Source organism: Tenrec ecaudatus, chromosome 6 (genome assembly GCF_050624435.1).
Source record: "Tenrec ecaudatus isolate mTenEca1 chromosome 6, mTenEca1.hap1, whole genome shotgun sequence".
NCBI classification, from domain to species: domain Eukaryota; kingdom Metazoa; phylum Chordata; class Mammalia; order Afrosoricida; family Tenrecidae; genus Tenrec; species Tenrec ecaudatus.
In genome coordinates, this window is record NC_134535.1 from 126,983,814 (window position 1) to 127,002,691 (window position 18,878).

General features: G+C 45.5%; 2 protein-coding genes, 1 non-coding gene and 1 pseudogene across 6 annotated transcripts in view; 1 reads left to right on the forward strand and 3 right to left on the reverse strand.

Moving 5' to 3' along the window:
- LOC142450354 (condensin complex subunit 1-like) overlaps window positions 1–13,142 on the reverse strand; it is a 28,639-nt gene extending 15,497 nt beyond the window's left edge. For 2 of the 4 annotated variants that reach the window (XM_075552179.1, XM_075552176.1), the window contains exons 1-4: window positions 12,342–12,474; window positions 11,335–11,484; window positions 783–858; window positions 452–510 (exon numbers count right to left, since the gene is read on the reverse strand). In XM_075552179.1, the coding sequence (XP_075408294.1) occupies window positions 452–510; window positions 783–858; window positions 11,335–11,461 (262 nt within the window). In that variant the 5' untranslated portion in view covers window positions 11,462–11,484; window positions 12,342–12,474. Of the gene's footprint in view, window positions 1–451; window positions 511–782; window positions 859–11,334; window positions 11,485–12,341; window positions 12,475–12,497 lie in introns of those variants that run through there. The other 2 variants (XM_075552177.1, XM_075552178.1) reach the window with 2 other exon arrangements.
- LOC142452302 (small nucleolar RNA U85) lies at window positions 51–373 on the reverse strand. Its single transcript, XR_012785318.1, has one exon. It is a non-coding gene; the product is annotated as a small nucleolar RNA U85 (small nucleolar RNA).
- Window positions 1,436–1,923, reverse strand: LOC142451230 (ribonuclease P protein subunit p21 pseudogene; annotated as a pseudogene).
- LOC142450355 (large ribosomal subunit protein mL51-like) lies at window positions 12,797–14,617 on the forward strand. The gene is made up of 3 exons (XM_075552180.1): window positions 12,797–13,460; window positions 13,545–13,655; window positions 14,297–14,617. The coding sequence occupies exons 1-3, from the start codon at window positions 13,382–13,384 to the stop codon at window positions 14,491–14,493; spliced, it is 387 nt and encodes a 128-aa protein (XP_075408295.1). The 5' UTR covers window positions 12,797–13,381; the 3' UTR covers window positions 14,494–14,617.
- The last annotated feature ends 4,261 nt before the right edge of the window (window positions 14,618–18,878 follow it).

The window sequence follows — 18,878 nt, forward strand, 5'->3', positions numbered from 1 at the left end:
TTCATTCACTTCCCCACAGACCCCAACCACCACAAAGCCAGCACTGTAATAGCCATCAGATTACCAAAGATATGTGTTTCATCTCTCAGTGGTCACAATACAGACTATGTCCTTGGGAGCCCTGACCCTCATCACCCCAACTTGCCTTGTCCCTACTCTCTAGCTTTAGTTACCATTTTCTCCCGGCAACTAGAAGAGTCCCCCATTGAAGAGGGAGCTCAAAAGTAGGGTCAACTTCTTGTTGGTCTGCCCTTACAGCGAACGCACACAACTCTGTATCGCCCACCAAGATTACAGACCTTCATGGAGGGCCACAGGTCCCTGGACTGAGTCAACCCACTGAATCACAACAGCCTTGATATCATCATATGGCTAATCAAACACAGAAATAATAAATACCAAAACCACCACCATACCCACCTCCCATCCCCTCCCCCAGACCCACAAACACCTTTGATGAGGAGTTCCAGAGTGTCTTCCTTGAGGCCTGGGTCTACACTTCGAAAGTGACTGTGAGGGAGAGAGAGTGCAGGAGTGAGACAGGAGGTTGCAGAGGCCGTTCTAACGGACAGGCCGAGGCGGCCAAGACTTTAAAACACACACGAACGTGACCAGCTGACTACGTGCGGGGAAAGTCTGGAGAAATGGTTGTCAGTAGAGCTATGCGCACCAAGAACCACGTATCTGTGAACCCATCATTTGGGATTTCCTCACGAACATGCAACATTCGGGCACGAGAGGCCCCAGTTCCTCTTATCGGGCACAGCAGGGTGTGTACTCACTGTAAAATGCTGTAGATGGTATCAAAGTGCTCCAGCATGGCCAGGGGGCCCTGGGCTCGGAAGGCAGCCTGAAACGCTGTAAAGACGAGAGAGGCTGATCAATACAAGGCTGAGCCCTTGATGGTATATTGTGCCCATGCCAGAGCACCAGGGTAGCTGTGTTCCATTAAGTATTTGACACCAGCTTCATGTAGCTCAAGAGAGGCTTTGTTAACCATGAGACAGCACAAATGCTAGTTATTATCGTTTTTATAGTAGGCCCCACTGAAATGGACAGGCTGCCTTCTTGGTGAGTCTTCCAATAAAAGCAACTGACCTGTCACTATCGGTGAAAAATGACAGCCTAGTGGAAAAAGAGAAAACATTTTATTTTCTCATTTACAGTATTTGGTGTGCCGACTGGAAAACGGAAGCAGGGTTTCTCACACACGCAAGACTTCTGCCCCGGAATGTTCACTCCTTAGCTGGCTCACTCGCTCGCTGCCATGAGTTGATGCCAACTAAGTGACCCTACAGACAGGGTAGCACCGCCCCGTGGGTTTCAGAGCCCGCCTTGTCTTTCTCCCATGGAGCAGCTGGTGGTTTCAGACTGCCAACTTTGTATGAAAAGGTCTTTAAACTACGATTTTTTTTCTTTTGAAACCAACCGAACTTTATTTTCTGGGCAGACTGGGTGAATCCATCACTCCTGATGGGCTCAGAGGCTGTACTTTCTCTTCAGGAAGGTCCACTGGAATGGGGAGCACAGTGCTTGGTGGGGCTTGTGTTGCTTTGAGATGTCAGGTTCCCTAGCTGGGCTTCAGGCTGGTCTCCCCAGAGCAGATGCCTGGGATCATTGAGAAACCTCTAGCTGAGCTGGCATGTTGGCAGGTCTGTACTGTCCAGCGCAATCCCATGAGGCGCAGCTGGCGCTGGGTGCAGGTCAGGCCCAGGACCAGGAGGGACGAGCAACCACGGCACAGGGTCCTCTTCATCGAAGGTTCCGTGGCAGGACCAGCCACTTCGCGATGGTCCTCTCCGTGTGGCAATAAAAGTGCGCCAGCGCCTGGTTTGCAGGGTTGTGTGCGAGCACGCAGTGGACCGCCTGGTACAGGATGCTGAGTCTCTGGAAGGCCTCGCGGTCTTACACCTGCCCCGCCATCCCGGCGGCGGGCCTAAACTATGATTATATGTTAACATTATCTGAGTGAAGGATAACAGGAACTGGGTACTAAATTTGCAACCTTTCTGTGATTGTGAAAGAAAAAGTCTAAAACTGCAAAAGTTTGAAACTCTGCAAATGATCCCATTTCTCATATTTTTTGCCCACTCATTTGAGCACGCATCAATGAATCTTGTCTCCCACAATTGCACCTGTGGCGTTTACCAAATGGTGACTTTCTATCATTCCTCTACACTGATTAAGGGGGCTGTTACTCTCAGGAGGGGCTATGACTTTTTCTTCCCCCTAGAGGGCAGTCCCTGGGAGAAGGCCATCATGCATGGAACAGTGGAGGGGCTGTGAGAAAGAAGAAGGCCCTCCAACTGTTCCAGGTTCCTCTTGTTCTTTCCCTGACCAAGCCGCTCTCCAGATTCCCGGGTCCTCTCACGGGGTCAAGGAGACGTAACACCAAACTCTAGGCACTAGAGGCTCAATGCTATTAGGTTATCATAGCTTTTAGGTTTTCTCAGAAGGCATTAGTAGGATCCCCCCCATACAGACACCCACACCCGGCTCCCAACCCCCCTATTTCTCTCTATAGATACATTATACTCAGAATGATTATCTCCAGCTTTGGTCCAAACCCCAGGAGTCTTTTTAAGCTCACCCCACTTTCTTAATTAGACTTCCTTTCTCACATAGTGAGAACCGTAGCTCTCAATCTCTATTTAGATGTTATTTGCTTAATCCTAGTGTACACTCGAAGTTTCAGAGTTGCTACCCACCCCCCCAGTTTCCCTAATAGAAAAGCATATGTACCAATAGCGTAGTGTCAGCGTGCTCTTTTGTACACAGTACATGCTCAATCCACTGTTTGTCAAGACCTAAGGTTGGTGCCCTCCTTCACAGTGTACATGCGCATTTGCTACTATGTTCATTTTAAATGTTGCAAAGTGGCAGGATCTTTGACCCCTTACACTTAGTGCTCTTTTCGCTGGTCTACACTTTCAGTGTAAAGAGAAGAATCGAATGAAGTCTTACAAACTGCCAAGAGTTCGATTTTGAACCAAGTGGTCCTCTTAGCCCTTTGCACCTGGAAGTCTTTTCTGCAAGCCCAACGCTAGCACCTCGTCTGCCTGCGTCCCTCACTGACTGCTGCAGGGCTGTGCTGCCCGACTACAACCTGTCCTGTGGTGCTAGCATGCCTTTCTGCTCTAATTCCTGTCCACTCTAGCACCCAATTCACACTCTCCTTTCTCTTTATACTTTCATTGTCCCAATTTTTGCTTTTTAAAAAGTTTTATTGGCACTTCATCCACATATCATACAATTCAATAGTGCAACCATTATTTTTGCTTTTCTTTCGATTGTTGCTTTCTACTATCAAAAGGAATGAGACCACCCTCATGCCCCGGCCAAAGCATGGACTCCCTTATATAACCCTGCCTCCCCACAGACTGCATCATTCTCAAGCAAAAGTCCTGTCTTCTAAGGCTCATCTGTCCCACTACAGAGCCGAGACTTCCCTCCTCCCCACTCCGCGGGCTGGCTCTTCTGCAGGAACTGCTCGTCCAGTTAACAGGCGCAGGCAGGCCTTCCTTCTCACAGATCCCAGTGACTTTCATTCTACATCTTCCCAAATTCTGCCCAATCTTTCTAGATTTCTAAAACTTTTGGAGGCCTACCAATCTAAAAGCTACTCTCCCACAGATTACCAATTATCTATTTTTACTACATCCAGTGAGTCCCTTGGTCCACCATCCCTCTTCAGTACTTCCCTAAACCACTCAATGCTTGCGCAAAAAAGGTGCTTGCTTGCTACCAGAAAGGTTGGAGATTCACAGGCACCCAAAGCAAGTCCTGGCAATTTACTTATGAAACGCTAGCTACTGAAACTCCATGGCGGCGCACACAGTTCCAATCTGACACATATGGCGTCACCACGAGTCCCATCAATTCGGCTGCAACTGGTTTTCTGGCTTAGGCCACACAACTTAGCATACTAAATCTGTGTCCCTTCTGTGAATTGGGCCTTGAGGTATTTATCACGTAACATCCACCAAACAGTCTGTGAACACCAGGTGATCCTTGAATAACAAAGTTGAAAATCCGTGGGTAAATTTGACTCCCCTCAAACGTAACTAACTATATCCCACTGTTCACCCTATTGATAAGGCCTTACTGGTAGCCTAGTCAATGAGCTCCGCGTGTATGTTACACACTGCACCCACAGAAAACCCACATTTTCAATAAAAATGGTATTTATTCTGCAGAAAGGGCAAGGTTTGCCAAACTGCCAGCAAAGTCACAGTGACGACTTCTCCTCTTCTCGAGTTCACTTATCTTACAATGGAGGGCACCAGCAGCCGCAGACCTCAACTCCAGGACATGTCAAGCGATTCAACTTTGTCCTGTAATGTCATGTCATGGCTTTTCTCTGCTTCTTAGGGACGTGTCCGGCTTAAAAGCTGGTACTTCATATGGGTTCCCTAGGGTTAATCATGGCTTAAGGGATTATACCAAACAGGATGAAACTATGCTAGAACTGTGAGAAGTCAGTGTTTACTGTGATATGCCATTTACTAGAGAGACAAATTACTCACCTGGAGACAGTGTTACCAAGCAATTTTCTTAAAAAGCCACATATAAGTGGACTTTAGTAGTTTAAACTTGTGTTTTTCTTTTTCTTTAAAAACATTTTATTAGGGGCTCATACAACTCTTATCACAATCCACACATATACATACATCAATTGTATAAAGCACATCCGTACATTCTTTGCCCTAATCACTCTCAAAGCATTTGCTTTCCACTTAAGCCCTCTGTATCAGGTCCTCCCCCCCCCCAACTTGTGTTTTTCAAAGGTCAACTGCAGTTATTTTTTTCAATCAACCGTAGTATCTTTGTATATATTCAATACACACACAAATAAGATTCACAAACTTGTGGAAAATCTCCCTCATATTTTAATTCCATTTTCCCAGAAACCTTTTGAAGTACAACACCCCTGGCTACCCATTCAAAGTCAATGCCCCTTAGGGATGAGGTGGTGCAGCTGGAGCTAGGGGCAGGGCCCAGCAACTAGAGAGCCTCCCCAGCCACACCGATAGCTCATGCTTAAAGCAAGCCCCTTCTCCTCCTCCCTACCCTATGGCTGTATGGACACATGTCAGGACTCGCCCACTTATGCTGTGCATACCTGGACTAACCAAATATTATAGAAGCTTTCAGGTTTTTTCCAGCCGACTTTTCAGTTTTCCCTTTGTTGAGTTCACATCCCATATCCACTCTCTGTCCTGCTTTTTAAAGTTTATTATCATAGCAATGTCCCAAACCTTACCTTTATTCATTTTAATGGTTGTATAATATTCTATTAAACATATATATATCTTAATTAAATTACAATTCCCCCATTATCAGACATATTTCTAATTCTTTCCACTAACTGACAACATCATTTACTCCCCTGGAAGATTTAGGTTAAATCCAACTGTTTGTTCCATTCAGGTCACCACCTGGATAAACGTGACCCCAGCAAACCGACATTCTGCTGAGTCTTACTGTAAACTCATGACCACTGGCCTCAAATGGGCCCTTAGTATTTTCTGGTAAGTTCACTACAAATTCACAGGTATATGAACTTTCCTTTGCCCAAACCATCTCTAAGACTTTGCTTCCTATTTCACTGGGAAAACAGAAGCCAACAGAAGAGAACTAACTTCTAATTGGTTCCTAGCTCTGTACACCATGCATCTGGCCTTCCCGCTATGATGCTACAGTTGCCTCCTCTGAGCACCATTTCACACCGTCTCTTACCTATTGAAGAACTGTGCTCCAACAGCTGTCCCCTCTTCCTCCCGCATCACCAGCGTCTCATAGCATCCTTCAACACATACACAGGTGTAGCAACAGGGAGCCCTGGTGGCAGCGTGGTTATGAATTCGTTGGGCAGTGGTCTGCAAGGTCAGCAGCCTGAAACCACCAGCAGCACTGAGGGAGAAAGACAGGACTTTCTCCTCCTGTAAAGAGTTTCAGTCTCGGAAACCACAGGGGCAGTTGTGCCTTTTCTGACGGGATTGCTATAAGCCAATATTGACCCGATGGCAGTGAGCTTGGTTTTTTAGGAGATGGAAACAACAGCCAAAAAATCCTCCCTTGACCCAAGCTCCCTCTCTAGCTAACATCCTACTTTACTGCTAATTCCTTTAGAAAAAAGTTTATTAGCATATAATTCATGTATCATACAATTTAAAAGTTCAATCATATTAATAAGAGTCGTATACAATCATCACCACAATCAATTGTAGAACATTTTCTTCTTTCTTGTTATCAGCTATTTCCCAACTTCTGCCACACCCCATCTAGTTACTGTCTCTGTAGATTTACCTATCCTAGATTTCATAATCAGAAAAACATACAAACACCTAACAATAAAGTAAAACAGAAAAAAAAAGCAAACCAGAAAAGAAAGCAGAGTATCTTAAAACCCAGACAAATTTAAAATGGGTCACAAAATGGAGATTCAGTTATTACACTGTAACCTAACTACGTCTTTCATAATTGCTGTTATAATGCTGTCTGATAACATGGCTATTCATAGCCCTGAACCATGGTCAGAGGGGTTCACTGGAGGCTCACTCCACACGCGGACGCTGCAAATGGATTCTGGCCTTCTACTGTCATCCATCAAACCCAAACTCACTGCCATGCGTGGATGCCAACTCATAGTGAGTCCCTCGTGGGCTTCCAAGGCTGAGACCGTTTACGTGTGTAGAAAGTCCCATCTTTCTCCTGCAGAGTGGCTGCGACGTTTCAAACTGCCAGCCATGCAGATGGCAGCTAACCATGTAAGCACAGGCTTCTATAAACCAGGTGTCCGCCATGTAAGCTCTGATAACATTTCCTCCTTTGGACTTAGATTTCTTTATTTACAGTCCTTGGATCACAGGCTGCTGTGCTTCCTTCATGTGGGCTTGGTGGATGCCTCCCTTGGATGGCTGCTTGTTTGAAGATAAGCCCAGGCACTGTTCTTCTCACTAACTGGGCATCATCTGGTTTCTTCCCCACACTTTGCTACGGCACCCATATCTTCAGTGATCTCTTCATGAGGGTGAGCACCAAGCAGGACCATATCATAAAAACGAACTGTCCTTAGATTGGGGCTGAAATTCAGTGAGTCCAAAATTCATTCACATATCTTTGGTTTACATGTTCCTAACTCAACTTAGAGATTTCACTATCATTTAATGTTAGAGAACATTTTCGATCATGCCCCTGGGGCACTAGGTAATTCTATTGATAGCGTCACTAATTTGGCCAATGGTATGGAATTGAAAACATTTGGAGAAAAGGAAATCAAAAGGTCAGCTACGAAGATGATTCGTTGACTTTTACAGTTTAAACTCAAGTGACTGGATGCTACTTACATAACAACAAGGTTATGTAACAACAGGGCAAAACTTTCAGTAATATTCATTCACAACAGCAAAACCATGCCGACTAGATTAGTACGTGTCATGATAAAGAAATGAAGGGCATTAAAATAGTATGCGGTAGTCCCGGAGCACCATTCACTGGGCACCCTCAAGGCAAGAGATCCAACCGAAGTCCAGGGACAGCCAGTGCTATCTACACCCTTGGGATAGCAGTCATCTGCTTCTTCTCACACTAGGCAATTTCAGCCTTAAGTCAAAGGATGACAGTTGAGTTTGAAGTAAAGACCCGTTTCCACATCAAGTGCTTCTGGTGTAGCCTATGAAAGCTGTGTGCCTCAGAAGAACCGAGTTTAAAACCCCAGTAGCCTGGAGCACACGGCCTGCGCCACCAAGGGCTGGGGTACAACTTAGGTCAAGTGTTCAAATGAGAACACAATACTGGGCGTATTCCCCTTAGGCTCCAGGTAATTACTGTTAAGCAATTTTTCCCTTTCCAAGGAGAGGTTGCTCTTCCCCGTTTTTTCTACCAACAGAAATGTAATCCTCTTCTCTGGGGCATATGCTCCACGCCCTAAAATCTGGACTTGACTTTCCAGTAAGGTTCCCTGATCACTCTGGTACGAGTGTCTATCGATTTAGGGTGACCTTAGCAATTTTATATGGCAGCAACTGAATGGTCTTTTACTTCTCTATCTTGAAAACCCACTCCCAAGCTCAGGTGAGATCTCCATCGAGGTAGTTGTTAAGACGTACATATAGAGGCGGCAATACAAGGTTCATAGGCACTAGGGAGGCACTCTACTGTGTAGCTTGGGACCCCAGGTTAGATGATTATATGACCTCAGAGCAGAAGCCTGCCTTCGCCTAGGTGTTTATCCTGACAGTAGTAGACCCATGCTAACTCACTCAGCATAGTGGGTTCCTGGTCCCTCCATGTCAAGAGGTGTTTCTTGGTTTTATCAATAGTTTTCAGGATGCATAGTATCCCATTGTGTGAATGTACGTGGGTTTCTTTATCCATTCTTCTACTGAAGGCCCTTTGTGCTGTTTCCAGTTTCTTGCTATTGTGAACTGTGGTGCAATGCACATGGGAGAGCAGACGTCTGTCCGTGTTGTCTCCTATTTCTTTGGGGTATTTATATCCCAGCAAAGGAATTCCTGGGTCATATGGTATTTCTCCTGCCAGTAGTTTTCGGTAATTACCCTATAGTTTCCCACAACGGTTTTCCTATTTACAAGTCCACCAGCAGAGCATAAGTTTTCTAATCGCTCCCTACCCTGTCCAGCAAGTATTGTTCCGGTTTTGCCCCCTCTAAATTGGGCTCTCCTGGTGGGTGTAAGATGCTAGCTCGGTGTTTTGATTTGTGTCTCCCGGATGGCTTCCCTGCGTCTACACTCACTGTTTCCAGTGTCTCTCCTCTTCCCTTTTTCACTGAGCTCCCTCATTCAGGCGGTCGCCTCACCACTCCTGTGCAGCGGCTTTTATCAAGGCCCAATCCGTAGTTAATTCAGCCCTTACTTGCCCTACGAGCTAAACTGATAGTTGACCACTGCTCTTTTGAAATGTTCGTTATCTTGCTTCCAGTTAGCCCTTCCTTTGGCTTTCTGTCCCAGTGATTGCTCCTTAGCTGTTCCAATGTGGTACTGCTTTGAGTTGTCAACGCTAAATGGCTTCCCCTTCTCCGTCTACACACCGGACACCAAGTCTCAATGTCTTCAGTTGGCACCTCTCCCCTGAACTCCACACGCACACAACCACCAGTCTAAACAGGCTTCTCTCATATTGTTTCCCATCTCCGGAAACGGCACCTCCGTTCTCCTAGTTTCTTAGGTCAGAAAACTACCTCAGATTCTATATCTAATGCTACCCTGATCTGTCAGCAATCTTGTAGTTATACTTTCACAACATACTTGGAACTTTACTTTTTTATTGACACCTCCAATGGTATCACTCTCTTCCAATCAACTGAAATTATTGTATCAGCCCCTAACTAATCTCCTGCTTTTTGGTTGCTCTTTACTTACGCCGGCGCTCAGAGTCCTGGGGGCTTCGTGGTTATGCATTCCAAGTCCCACAGGTCAGCAGTTAGAAACCACCAGCTGCCCCACACAAGAAAAATGGGGGTTTCATCTCCTAAAATGAGTTACCATCACGGATACCCACAGGAGCAGGCAGTTCTACCCTGTCCTACAGGGTCACTACAGACTCGATGGCAGTGAATGAGTCGTCTGTGTTCACAGTAGACAGGCACACTTGTAAATTGTCAGACCACAATTTTCTGAGCTCAAAGTTCATTAAGCTCACTCATGCTGAAATTAAGTCCTTACTATGACCTCTGAGGCTCTAAATTGAGGCTTCTCGAGTTTGAGTGTGCATCCAAATTACCGAGGGAGTTTCTTAAAACACGGCTTTTTCTGATAGTAGTTCTGGTATGCGCTTTCTATTTCTGGCGAGTTCTCAGCTCTGGTTTGGGGAAGAATACAGTGATGTACACCGCCAGTGGGGCGCTGAGTCCAACCACCTTGGCATTTCCCCTTCTCAGAGCCTTTCACCAGCTTTCTGTCTCCCCGAAGTGTCTTTGCCCGAGAACCTGCAGAGCTAACATCCTCAAGGTCCAGGTTCAAATGTCACTTATCAGCAAGGCTTCTCAGATAACCAACACAAATGACACTCCTCCCCCCAGCACATCCTGTCTTACTTTGCATTACTCTTCTCCTTGGCACTGACGTGCTCCTGATTTACTTATTTGTGAGTGCCTTGTTGAGAGAGAGGACTTTGTCCATTTGGCTGTTTTGCTTAGTGCTGTACCCCCAGTGCCCAGACCACAATTTGTGTCCGGCCCATAGCAGATGGTCAGTCAACACTTACGCAAAGAATTAACTGATTTAACCTTGTATATTCATAGAACTTGCATTTAGACTTCTAAGCATCAAAATCTTCAGAGAAACAAGTCAAACTCAGAGGAGACCAAGAGATGGGTAGAACTCCCAAGACTGTGGCCCTTCAGCACCCTGTAGTTGAAAACTAAACAGTCTCATTGGTCAATTTTCAGCCAACAAATAGGTGCCTTGAGACTGAAATCTTCAACCTGTCATCAGTTGCTGAGCATGTCAACCGTTTATTCCATCCAAGGGCCCCAAGAGGCGATAAGCTAGAATCATCTCAACAAGCTTCAATTAGAACCAAGCCTCCCTTAAGGATAAACGTAGCTATTATGTCTGTCATTACAGATGAGGAAACTGAGGCACAGAGAGTGCAAGAACTTTGTCCAAGGTAGAGGTAGTAGCGCCAGGATCCAAATCAAGGCAATCTGGCTTCTTAATCTTTCCTCCAGCTACTTTTCCTAAGCAACCTGAAATGAAGACCATTCCCAACAAGCACAGCGACATCATCGGTCTTGTTGGCAATGGAGGAGTTATTCTTGCTCCCTGACAGGTTTTGGTGGATCAGAGCTGATTTGCAGCTCCCTGTGTCGTTTCTCCCATTGTTGAACACTCTTGCAAACAAGACATCCTGACGTCAGAAAAGTGTTTACCTGCAATTGGTCAAGCTCCAGACAACCTGAACAACCTCTATGAAATCCGTAAGGACTTAGTGTGGTGTACAGTACAGGGTAGAGAACAATCCAGGGGGCTACAAAAGCAGATACACACTTTATCCTGGATTAGGGGCTCTAGTTTTAATACTTTTATTTGCCAGAGGGGCACTCAATAATCCCCCCCTTAAAAAGGGGGCAACAGACCAAGTAAGTTTGGGAACCTGTGAACTCAACTTCCTTCTCCGCCCAGCCAAAGGGAAATCACATACATCAATATTATTTAACTTAATGAATTATCTCAAGGAAGGTAGTATTCTTCATAGCAGATAACTATGCACCATGTTCCTGGCCCTCGGTGAGCTTAATGGTGGAGAACAGTTAGGCAATGGGACTGTGGTTTTGACATGTGAGCCATGGTGACAGTTCTGTAGTCTTACCTTTCAGCTGTGATGCAAGATGTCTGACCGGCAGCACCTCTTGTACAACATACTGATTCACCCCTCCACTTTTCAACAGCTCCTCCAAAGATAAGGGAAGACGGAACTCACAGAGCTGCGGAGGCATCTTTGGCCCTCTGGCTCACAAGGCTGGAAAGCAAACAGCAGACATGTTGGGGGTCTATATCTAAGCACTGCCTTTTACCTGGCTTTATTATTTTCCCCACCTCCAATGTGTAAGGATGCTTTTCAGTCTCATAGAAAGCTAGTAACATTCTTCAAGGATGCGAGGCACAAGATCAACCCTAGATTAGAATCGAATACTAACTAGTTGGGACTCTCCGGCCTGGTCCCTTAACTTCCTGAGCCTCATCTGTAAAGTGGGATTACCAATCGGATTACGATACTGCTCTGGAGATCATATCAGTCAAGGAGCAAGACAGTGACTTAAGAACTGTAAAATGGCATAAATCAAACCAAACCCATTGTCCTCCAGCGGATCCTAACTTATAGGGATCCCATAGGATTAAGTAGAACCCATATATTATGTTTACAAGGCTGCAAACCTTTATCATAGCAGACTGCCACGTCTTTCTGCCGCTGAGTCTCTTGGTGGGGTCCAACTGAGAGCTTTAACTACTGTACCACCAGGGCTTGCATGTAAAGCAGCTCATCAATGTACAAAGTGATCAGTATATAGATTTCTCAACCAGCATGAGTTTCTAGGCTCCCCAATGGGGGAAGGTAATAAAACATCTTACTTGCTTATGCTGTGGCAGGCTGTTATGCTCCCTATTTCATATCTAACTTACCCCTCCCCAAACCTAAGCCCATGGAATGCATCGATGGACACAATAAACAGATGCAATGATTTGGGTTAAGAGTGGTTATTTTAGTAATTTGTCCAAATTACAAGATTGCGTTGGGGATCTGGTCTAACTTTCTATCACACAGGAACCCCCAACAAATCCCCGCTCCACCTTTCCGCCTCTCCGATTGCTTAATACCGAGTCTTACTGCCAATCCTCCGATTCTCAGCTGCCCACTGCCCGCTCCACACCTGAGTCGAGCCCCTCACCAACCGATCCTCCGACTCAGACGATCGGACCTACGTGCAAGGGGCCCGGGAGAACACACACACACTCGGACTGCACAATACTCACCAATCAGCGAGGAAGCTTTCTAGCGGGCAGAAAACTAACCAATGCCCTCCGGGCGGAAGCAAAAACCCGCCTTTCGATTCGGCGCCGAGCGAGCGAAGCCACAACTGGGAGTTTAAATATCAACGGCTATAAAAGGACCAATCGCAACGTTCACTGGAGAAACCGGCCAATCACAGCAGAGGAGGCTGAGCGACGGGCGCGCTGCCAAGGGGCGGGGCCTAGGGCCCAGCGCTGAGCCCGCCCCTCGGCTCCCCGGAGCTTCACCTCCGGCCGCGCCACGCGGCCTTCAGAGTTGACTCTCCTCCGGGCGGGGCGCGGGAAGTGGACACTGCTAGGGTCCCAGAACAGTGGCCCACTCAGGGCCCCCCCCTGCAGGGAAGGAGGCAAATCGAGGCTGAGTTCAAAGGCTTGGGCGCTAATCCAATTTCCTTCTGCGTTATGTCCGACCGAGTTTCACGTTTCTGCTTCTAAAATGGGCTAAGAACAGAGTTGACGCCCGAAGACGATTAGGCGGCTCCGAGGAGAAGACTGCGTCCTTGAACACCCCGAAGCTCTAGGCTCCAGGACTCCGCTTTCCCTCACACTTAAGGCCCAAGAAACCAGCAACGGGCGACCTCGCCGCCAAGCGCCGGCGGGCGGGGCGGCCGGAAGTGCTCGGGCAAGGGAGGCGTGCCGAGCGTTCGCGCGCCGGAAGCTGGTGGAGGGGGCGGGCCCTGCGCCCGGTGCTTTCTGGGAAAGCCAGGCTCACGATGGCTGCCTCTGCTCCCTGCCGGGAGTCAGGTCAGCCGTGACACGCTTCTCCTCCTTGTCTGAAGCCTGGAGGAATTCGCCCGGTCCTACCGTTTGCAGCCGTGCAGTGTGTCCTTGTAGGACAGACGAGAGCAATGGCAGGCGCGCTCCCTTGGGGATTAGGCAGGAGCCTTTGGGGCTGGGTGCCCTTAGCCTGCAGAACCTTTTCTCTGGGTAAGTAGCTGATGGAGAAAGACGTCCCAAGAACCGCTTTCGCTAGGTGTCTCAGACTCATTCTTTCCCCCTCCGCTTCCTTAGGCGTTCCAGGATTGTCCCGCGTAAGAGTCACCCTCCCACCCCCTAAAGTCGTCGATCGTTGGAATGAGAGGAGGGCCTTGTTCGGGGTGTATGATAACATTGGGATCCTGGGTAAGACTTGACCCCCCCTATGGAACTCACAGTGGCTATTACGCCATCGCGACTCATTTTTTTTCTAACCCATCCCCCCCGCCCCCGCGCCCGTTTAGTTAATACGGGAACCCAGGTGGTATAGTGGCTACCAGGTACACTGCTAACTAGGTTCAAAACCACCAGCCACTCCTCCGGACAAAGAGGAGGCTTTCTAATCCCTAAAGAGTTACAGTGTTGGAGGCTCACAGGGACAGTTCTGTCCTGCTTTCCAGGGTCCGCTGAGTCGGAATGGATTCGGTGGCAGTGAGTTTGGGGTATTTGCGTGTGTGTTGTAGATAATGATGCTATATTCAACAGTAAGAACAAACAGGTATGTTTACGTTCTCGGTCTTCTGCGCTATTTTGAATGCTGAAGTGTTTAATCCAATAGCCCTTTCACTTAGCAAATGAAGAAACCAAAGGACAGATTTAAGTGACTTTTTTTACCCTCAAAGCTAGTAAATGGCAGTGTCAGAACCTGAACCCCAAGCCGTCTGACTCAGAGTCTTCCCTGGACTCTGTCTTAGTACTAAGGAAGGTACAACTGCCTATTAAAGTTTAGCTGGGCCAGGCTGTGTTCTCTTGTCTTGGAACTAATATGCTCTCCCACAATTACACAGGTGACTTTGAGAAACACCCCAAAGAACTGATCAAGGGCCCCAGATGGCTTCGAGGTTGGAAGGGGAATGAATTGCAACGTTGTATCAGAAAGAGGAAAATGGTTGGGAATCGAATGTACCTTGATGACCTGCACAAGCTTAACAAACGCATCCGTTACCTTTACAAACATTTTAATCGGCACGGAAAATACCGGTAGAAGAGAAAACGGAACTATGGAAGTGTACATTTCTATCACCTTGAATAAGGCAATAGTACATTTCTTTATGAAGGAAGAAAGGTGTGTGTTTTCTGCAATAAAAGGGGTTTTGTTTGAAATCTCATATCCACAAACATTTCTAGTAGATGTTGCGTGTACTTAATTCAAGGAACCCTGGTGGCACTGGGGGTTAAATGTTGGCAGTTCAACCTAATCCCTGAGAGAAAGACGGGACTGCTATAGAGAGTCTCTAGGATATACTGAAAGTGGCAATTAAAACAAATCATTTTATTAGGGGCTTATACAACTCTTATAACAATCCATACTTCCATCCATTCTGTCAAGCACATTTGTTAGAGAGTGGCAATTTTTTATTACCCTGCAATTTTGTTTGTGAGATCCAGCCTCACATCTGGATGGGTCCTAAGGGACGGTTGTGGAATTGAAGGGAAGAAATTGAGAAACAGACACAAGTTTGGGGGTGCTCGCCGCCTCCTCCATGGCTTCAGGAGCCAGGTCCACGTAGAGAGAGGTAATGTATTCCCAACATCAACTAACATGTTATCGGGGCAGGCAAGTCCCCCGCCCCTAATTACAGGTTACCTTATACCATATATACTCGAGTGTAAGCCGAGTTTCAGCACATTTTTATATGCAGATTTTGTGGTAAAATTAGGTGCCTTGGCTGATAATTCAGGTCGGCTTATACTCGAGTGTATATAGTATCCTTAGCCTGGAGGTCCTGGATTTCATTGGAGGAATAACCAACAGCAGTGCGGGGGCAGGGATAGGGGAGTGACTGTCCCCTGAGCCAGGAGAGCAATAGCACATGGCTGCTCCTATACCTGAATCTTTTGGCCTGATAGCAATCAGCCCTGTGCTTGTAAGAGGTAACTTTAAGGCGCCACTATTATGGGAAGATATTGTGGGCAACAATATTAATTTTGAGAATGTGATTGGGACTCATCTCTAACTCAAAAGTGTGAAGACCTCACTCCGTCTAGAATCCTGGCCTGCCAGGCTTCTTAAAATATCAAAATAAAAAATTCATCCGCATACACTCTTCCCGTTCCTCAGTTTCCCACACTTGTTAAGTTAAATCTGTTTCTGAACGCCCCTTCGTAATGGAATGGAATGCAGTAGACGAATGCAACTGTATTCTTGCACTACATTTTGGAGCTGGTAACAAGGAAAACAGTATAAAATATCTCCCCTCATGTGCTTCCTAGTTAGGAATATAAAAGTTATATCCTCACATATATACTTTACTATGGCAACAGATAGCCTATGAAGAGTATAGGTGGATGACTCCTAAACCTGACTGGGCAGCAGTTTGCCACTTGAAAGACTGGTCCTAACCCCCAAAGATTGATTCAGGTAGCTGGACTGACTCTTGAGCAGTGGTTTTGAAAAAAAACACAAAAAAACACAAAATGAAATTTTAAAATTATGGTATGCAGATGCAAGGTTTTCACAGCTATGTGTATTTTATAACATCAGAGGCAGCCATTATTACAGATTTCTTGTAATCTTTCTGTATGTTCATGTGCAAGGGCCTCTGATGACATAAGCATTGGGTTAACTGCAAGATTGGTACAAACCCTCCTGGTTCCTTGGGGGAGAGATGAGCTATTATCTCATCCCCCTACACGCACATGCGCACACACACACACACACACACACACACATACTACCCACTCCCTCCCTGGCCTGTAGTGCTTTTCATCCTACTTCATCCCATTAGGACAGGTTAGTTGGGTCTGAGAGTACATAGCTTCCACCCCAAAGATTTTCTTTTTATCAACTTGGTCAAAAAAAAGACCCTGTAAGGTCCAGTATGTCATTTTCTACATGCATTGCCTTCATTGAAGGTCCCTGAGTGGTACAATTCAGTTGTACTTGGATACCAATCTACCCAGTATCACCATGAAAGAGCGGCGATCTACCCAGCACCACCGTGAAAGAACGGTCTGGGGATCTGCTTCCACAAAGATTACAAATAAACCCAGTAGTAATTCCATCCACCTGTGGACAGTTGATTGTCCACAATGGGTCAGAGTCCATTAAGTAAGTCTCTTTAATAACTGATGCTGGCAAAGTTGGATGTCCATACCTCACACCGTATACAAAAATTAACTCAATGTGATGTAGCTCTAAATGTCAAATCTAAAACTAAAGTTCATAGGAGAAAGTAGACATATGTAGACTTGTAAAGAGCAGTCTAGGTAATCTAGACTATGCACTACATAGCTAGGCCTTAGTAAAAATTAATTCTTTATTAAATCTATGATGATTGTGATGATTAACCATTAGATGCAACTCAAAATGACAATTTGATATCTCTGGTTATAATGGCAGTGATTAAAAAACAAAAATAAATGCTGGTGAGACTTGGGAAATTGGAAGTCATACACTGCTGGTGGGACTGCAAAACAGTACATTCACTATTGGAAACAATAAGATGCCGATTTCCCTTGTATATCCTAAAAAAGGAAGGACTGTGACATGATTAGCTGATTAGACACATTCACATCCATGTGCATTGCAGCAACATTCACAATGGCAAAAAAAGATGAAAGCAACCTAAATATGGGCTGAATGGATAAACAGTTTGTAGTGCATACATTCAATGAGATATTACACAAATAATAAGTTCATGGTACATCTTAAATCACGGCTGAATTTGGAGGAATTTTGTTGAGTGGAATAAGTCAATTACAAAGGAACATGTGAGACCGCCACTGTAAAAAGTCAAGGGTAGACTTAACATGCAGAAAGAAACAAGTCTAGAAAAAAATGATTAGGGCAAAGACTGTACAGATGTGCTTTATACAATTGATGTATGTATATATATGAACTGTGAAAAGAATTGTATGAGCCCCAATAAATTGTTAAAATTAAAAAAAAAAGAAACAAGTCTGGTTCCCGGGAAGGAAAGAGAGAATCACTAACTGATACACAGAGGTTGATCATTATAGGGAGGGGAGGGCAATACACCGAATGGGAGAAGTTAGTACAATGCTACCCAGGTTCAAGAAGGTCGGCGGTGTGCAAGAACAAAGTAACCACAGTAAGTGCTGTTAACATACACAATCCTGCAGGGCTGTGAGTAGATAGGTACATCTGTATGTTACGGTGAGGGAGGTCATTTGGGAGTGCACCCACGCACATATGTGTCGCTGCAAAATCAGGAACGTTTAGTAAAGAAACATCAAAATGAAATGGTTGTTTCTCAACATAGTCCCCATAGAGGTCTCTCCACTTCTGAAGGTGTTTCCATCTCTAATCTGTCCCAGAGAATTCTGTACTCTAAAGTCTATGCTAGGTGAAAACAGTTTGGGCATCCTTGAGGGACTCAAATAGGTTCCTTTTAAGTGTTCTTTGAGTTTGGGAACCAAAAGCGTCTCTAAAGGCAGGATCAGGGTTACAAGGTAGATGAAGTAAGGTTTCCCAGTGAAATTCTCATACAAGAGCCTGTGCTACCCTGGAAGATTGAGTAGGTGCATTGTCGTGAAGGGGGAAAAATTACTCAGTGAAATGTTTCTGGTCTTTTCCTCACTGGTGCAGTTTTCAATTTTCTTAAAACTTCATACTAAGCCCTGTGATTGTCCTGGGTCCTCTGAAAAAGCATCTGTCAAGATTCTCCCTTTGGAAGCCCCTCAAAATTGTTGCCATACCCTTCTTAGCTGACCTCTCTGTCACGAATGAACTGGCCCAGTGGTTCCCCTTAGTAGCTGCAGTTTTGACTGGACCTTTTTTATGTGTGTGTGAGATATTCTAAGAAGACTAAGAAGTGCATTCCTGAGAGAACTTGTCTGCAACCATCCATGATCATAATTACATGTTTAAAAACATTTTGGGATCATCTATGAACAGAAGCCTTAGCAATGCTTTTTTACTTACTGTGTATATGGGTATAACTTTTAAAAAATCAAACTCATTGCCAATGAGTCATTGCCAACTCATAGCAACCCTATAGGACAGGGTAGACCTGCCCCTGTGAGTTTTGGAGACTAACATTTTTTTTTGAAACTAACTTCATGGTAAGAGAAAGCTTTGTCTTTCTCCCAAGGAGCTGCTGGTGATTTCAAACTGCTGACCTTGCAGTTAGCAAGTAACTGGTACACCACCAGGGCTCTGGACTTTTGTGGGTATGGTTATAGATATTTATAGATATTTGTGAATGCAGAGTGTATACTTATATGAAGGAGCTTCAATAAGTTTGTGGAAAATTTTATTATCATTCAATTCCATTTCTCCATAAAAAAAAACACAACAACCCTCAGATATTTAAAAGTGTACATGGGGGCCAGAGTTAAATAAATTACTTAGACATTGAGACTAAACTACTGGACCTGAAGACTACAACCTCATAGCTATAGTGT

Excerpts from the sequence above, each read along its gene's own strand:
- LOC142450355 (XM_075552180.1), top strand. The coding sequence starts at position 13,382 with ATGGCAGGCGCGCTCCCTTGGGGATTAGGCAGGAGCCTTTGGGGCTGG. Across the intron at positions 13,461-13,544 it reads CTGCAGAACCTTTTCTCTGG|GCGTTCCAGGATTGTCCCGC; the intron begins GTAAGTAGCTGA and ends CCGCTTCCTTAG. Across the intron at positions 13,656-14,296 it reads TGATAACATTGGGATCCTGG|GTGACTTTGAGAAACACCCC; the intron begins GTAAGACTTGAC and ends ACAATTACACAG.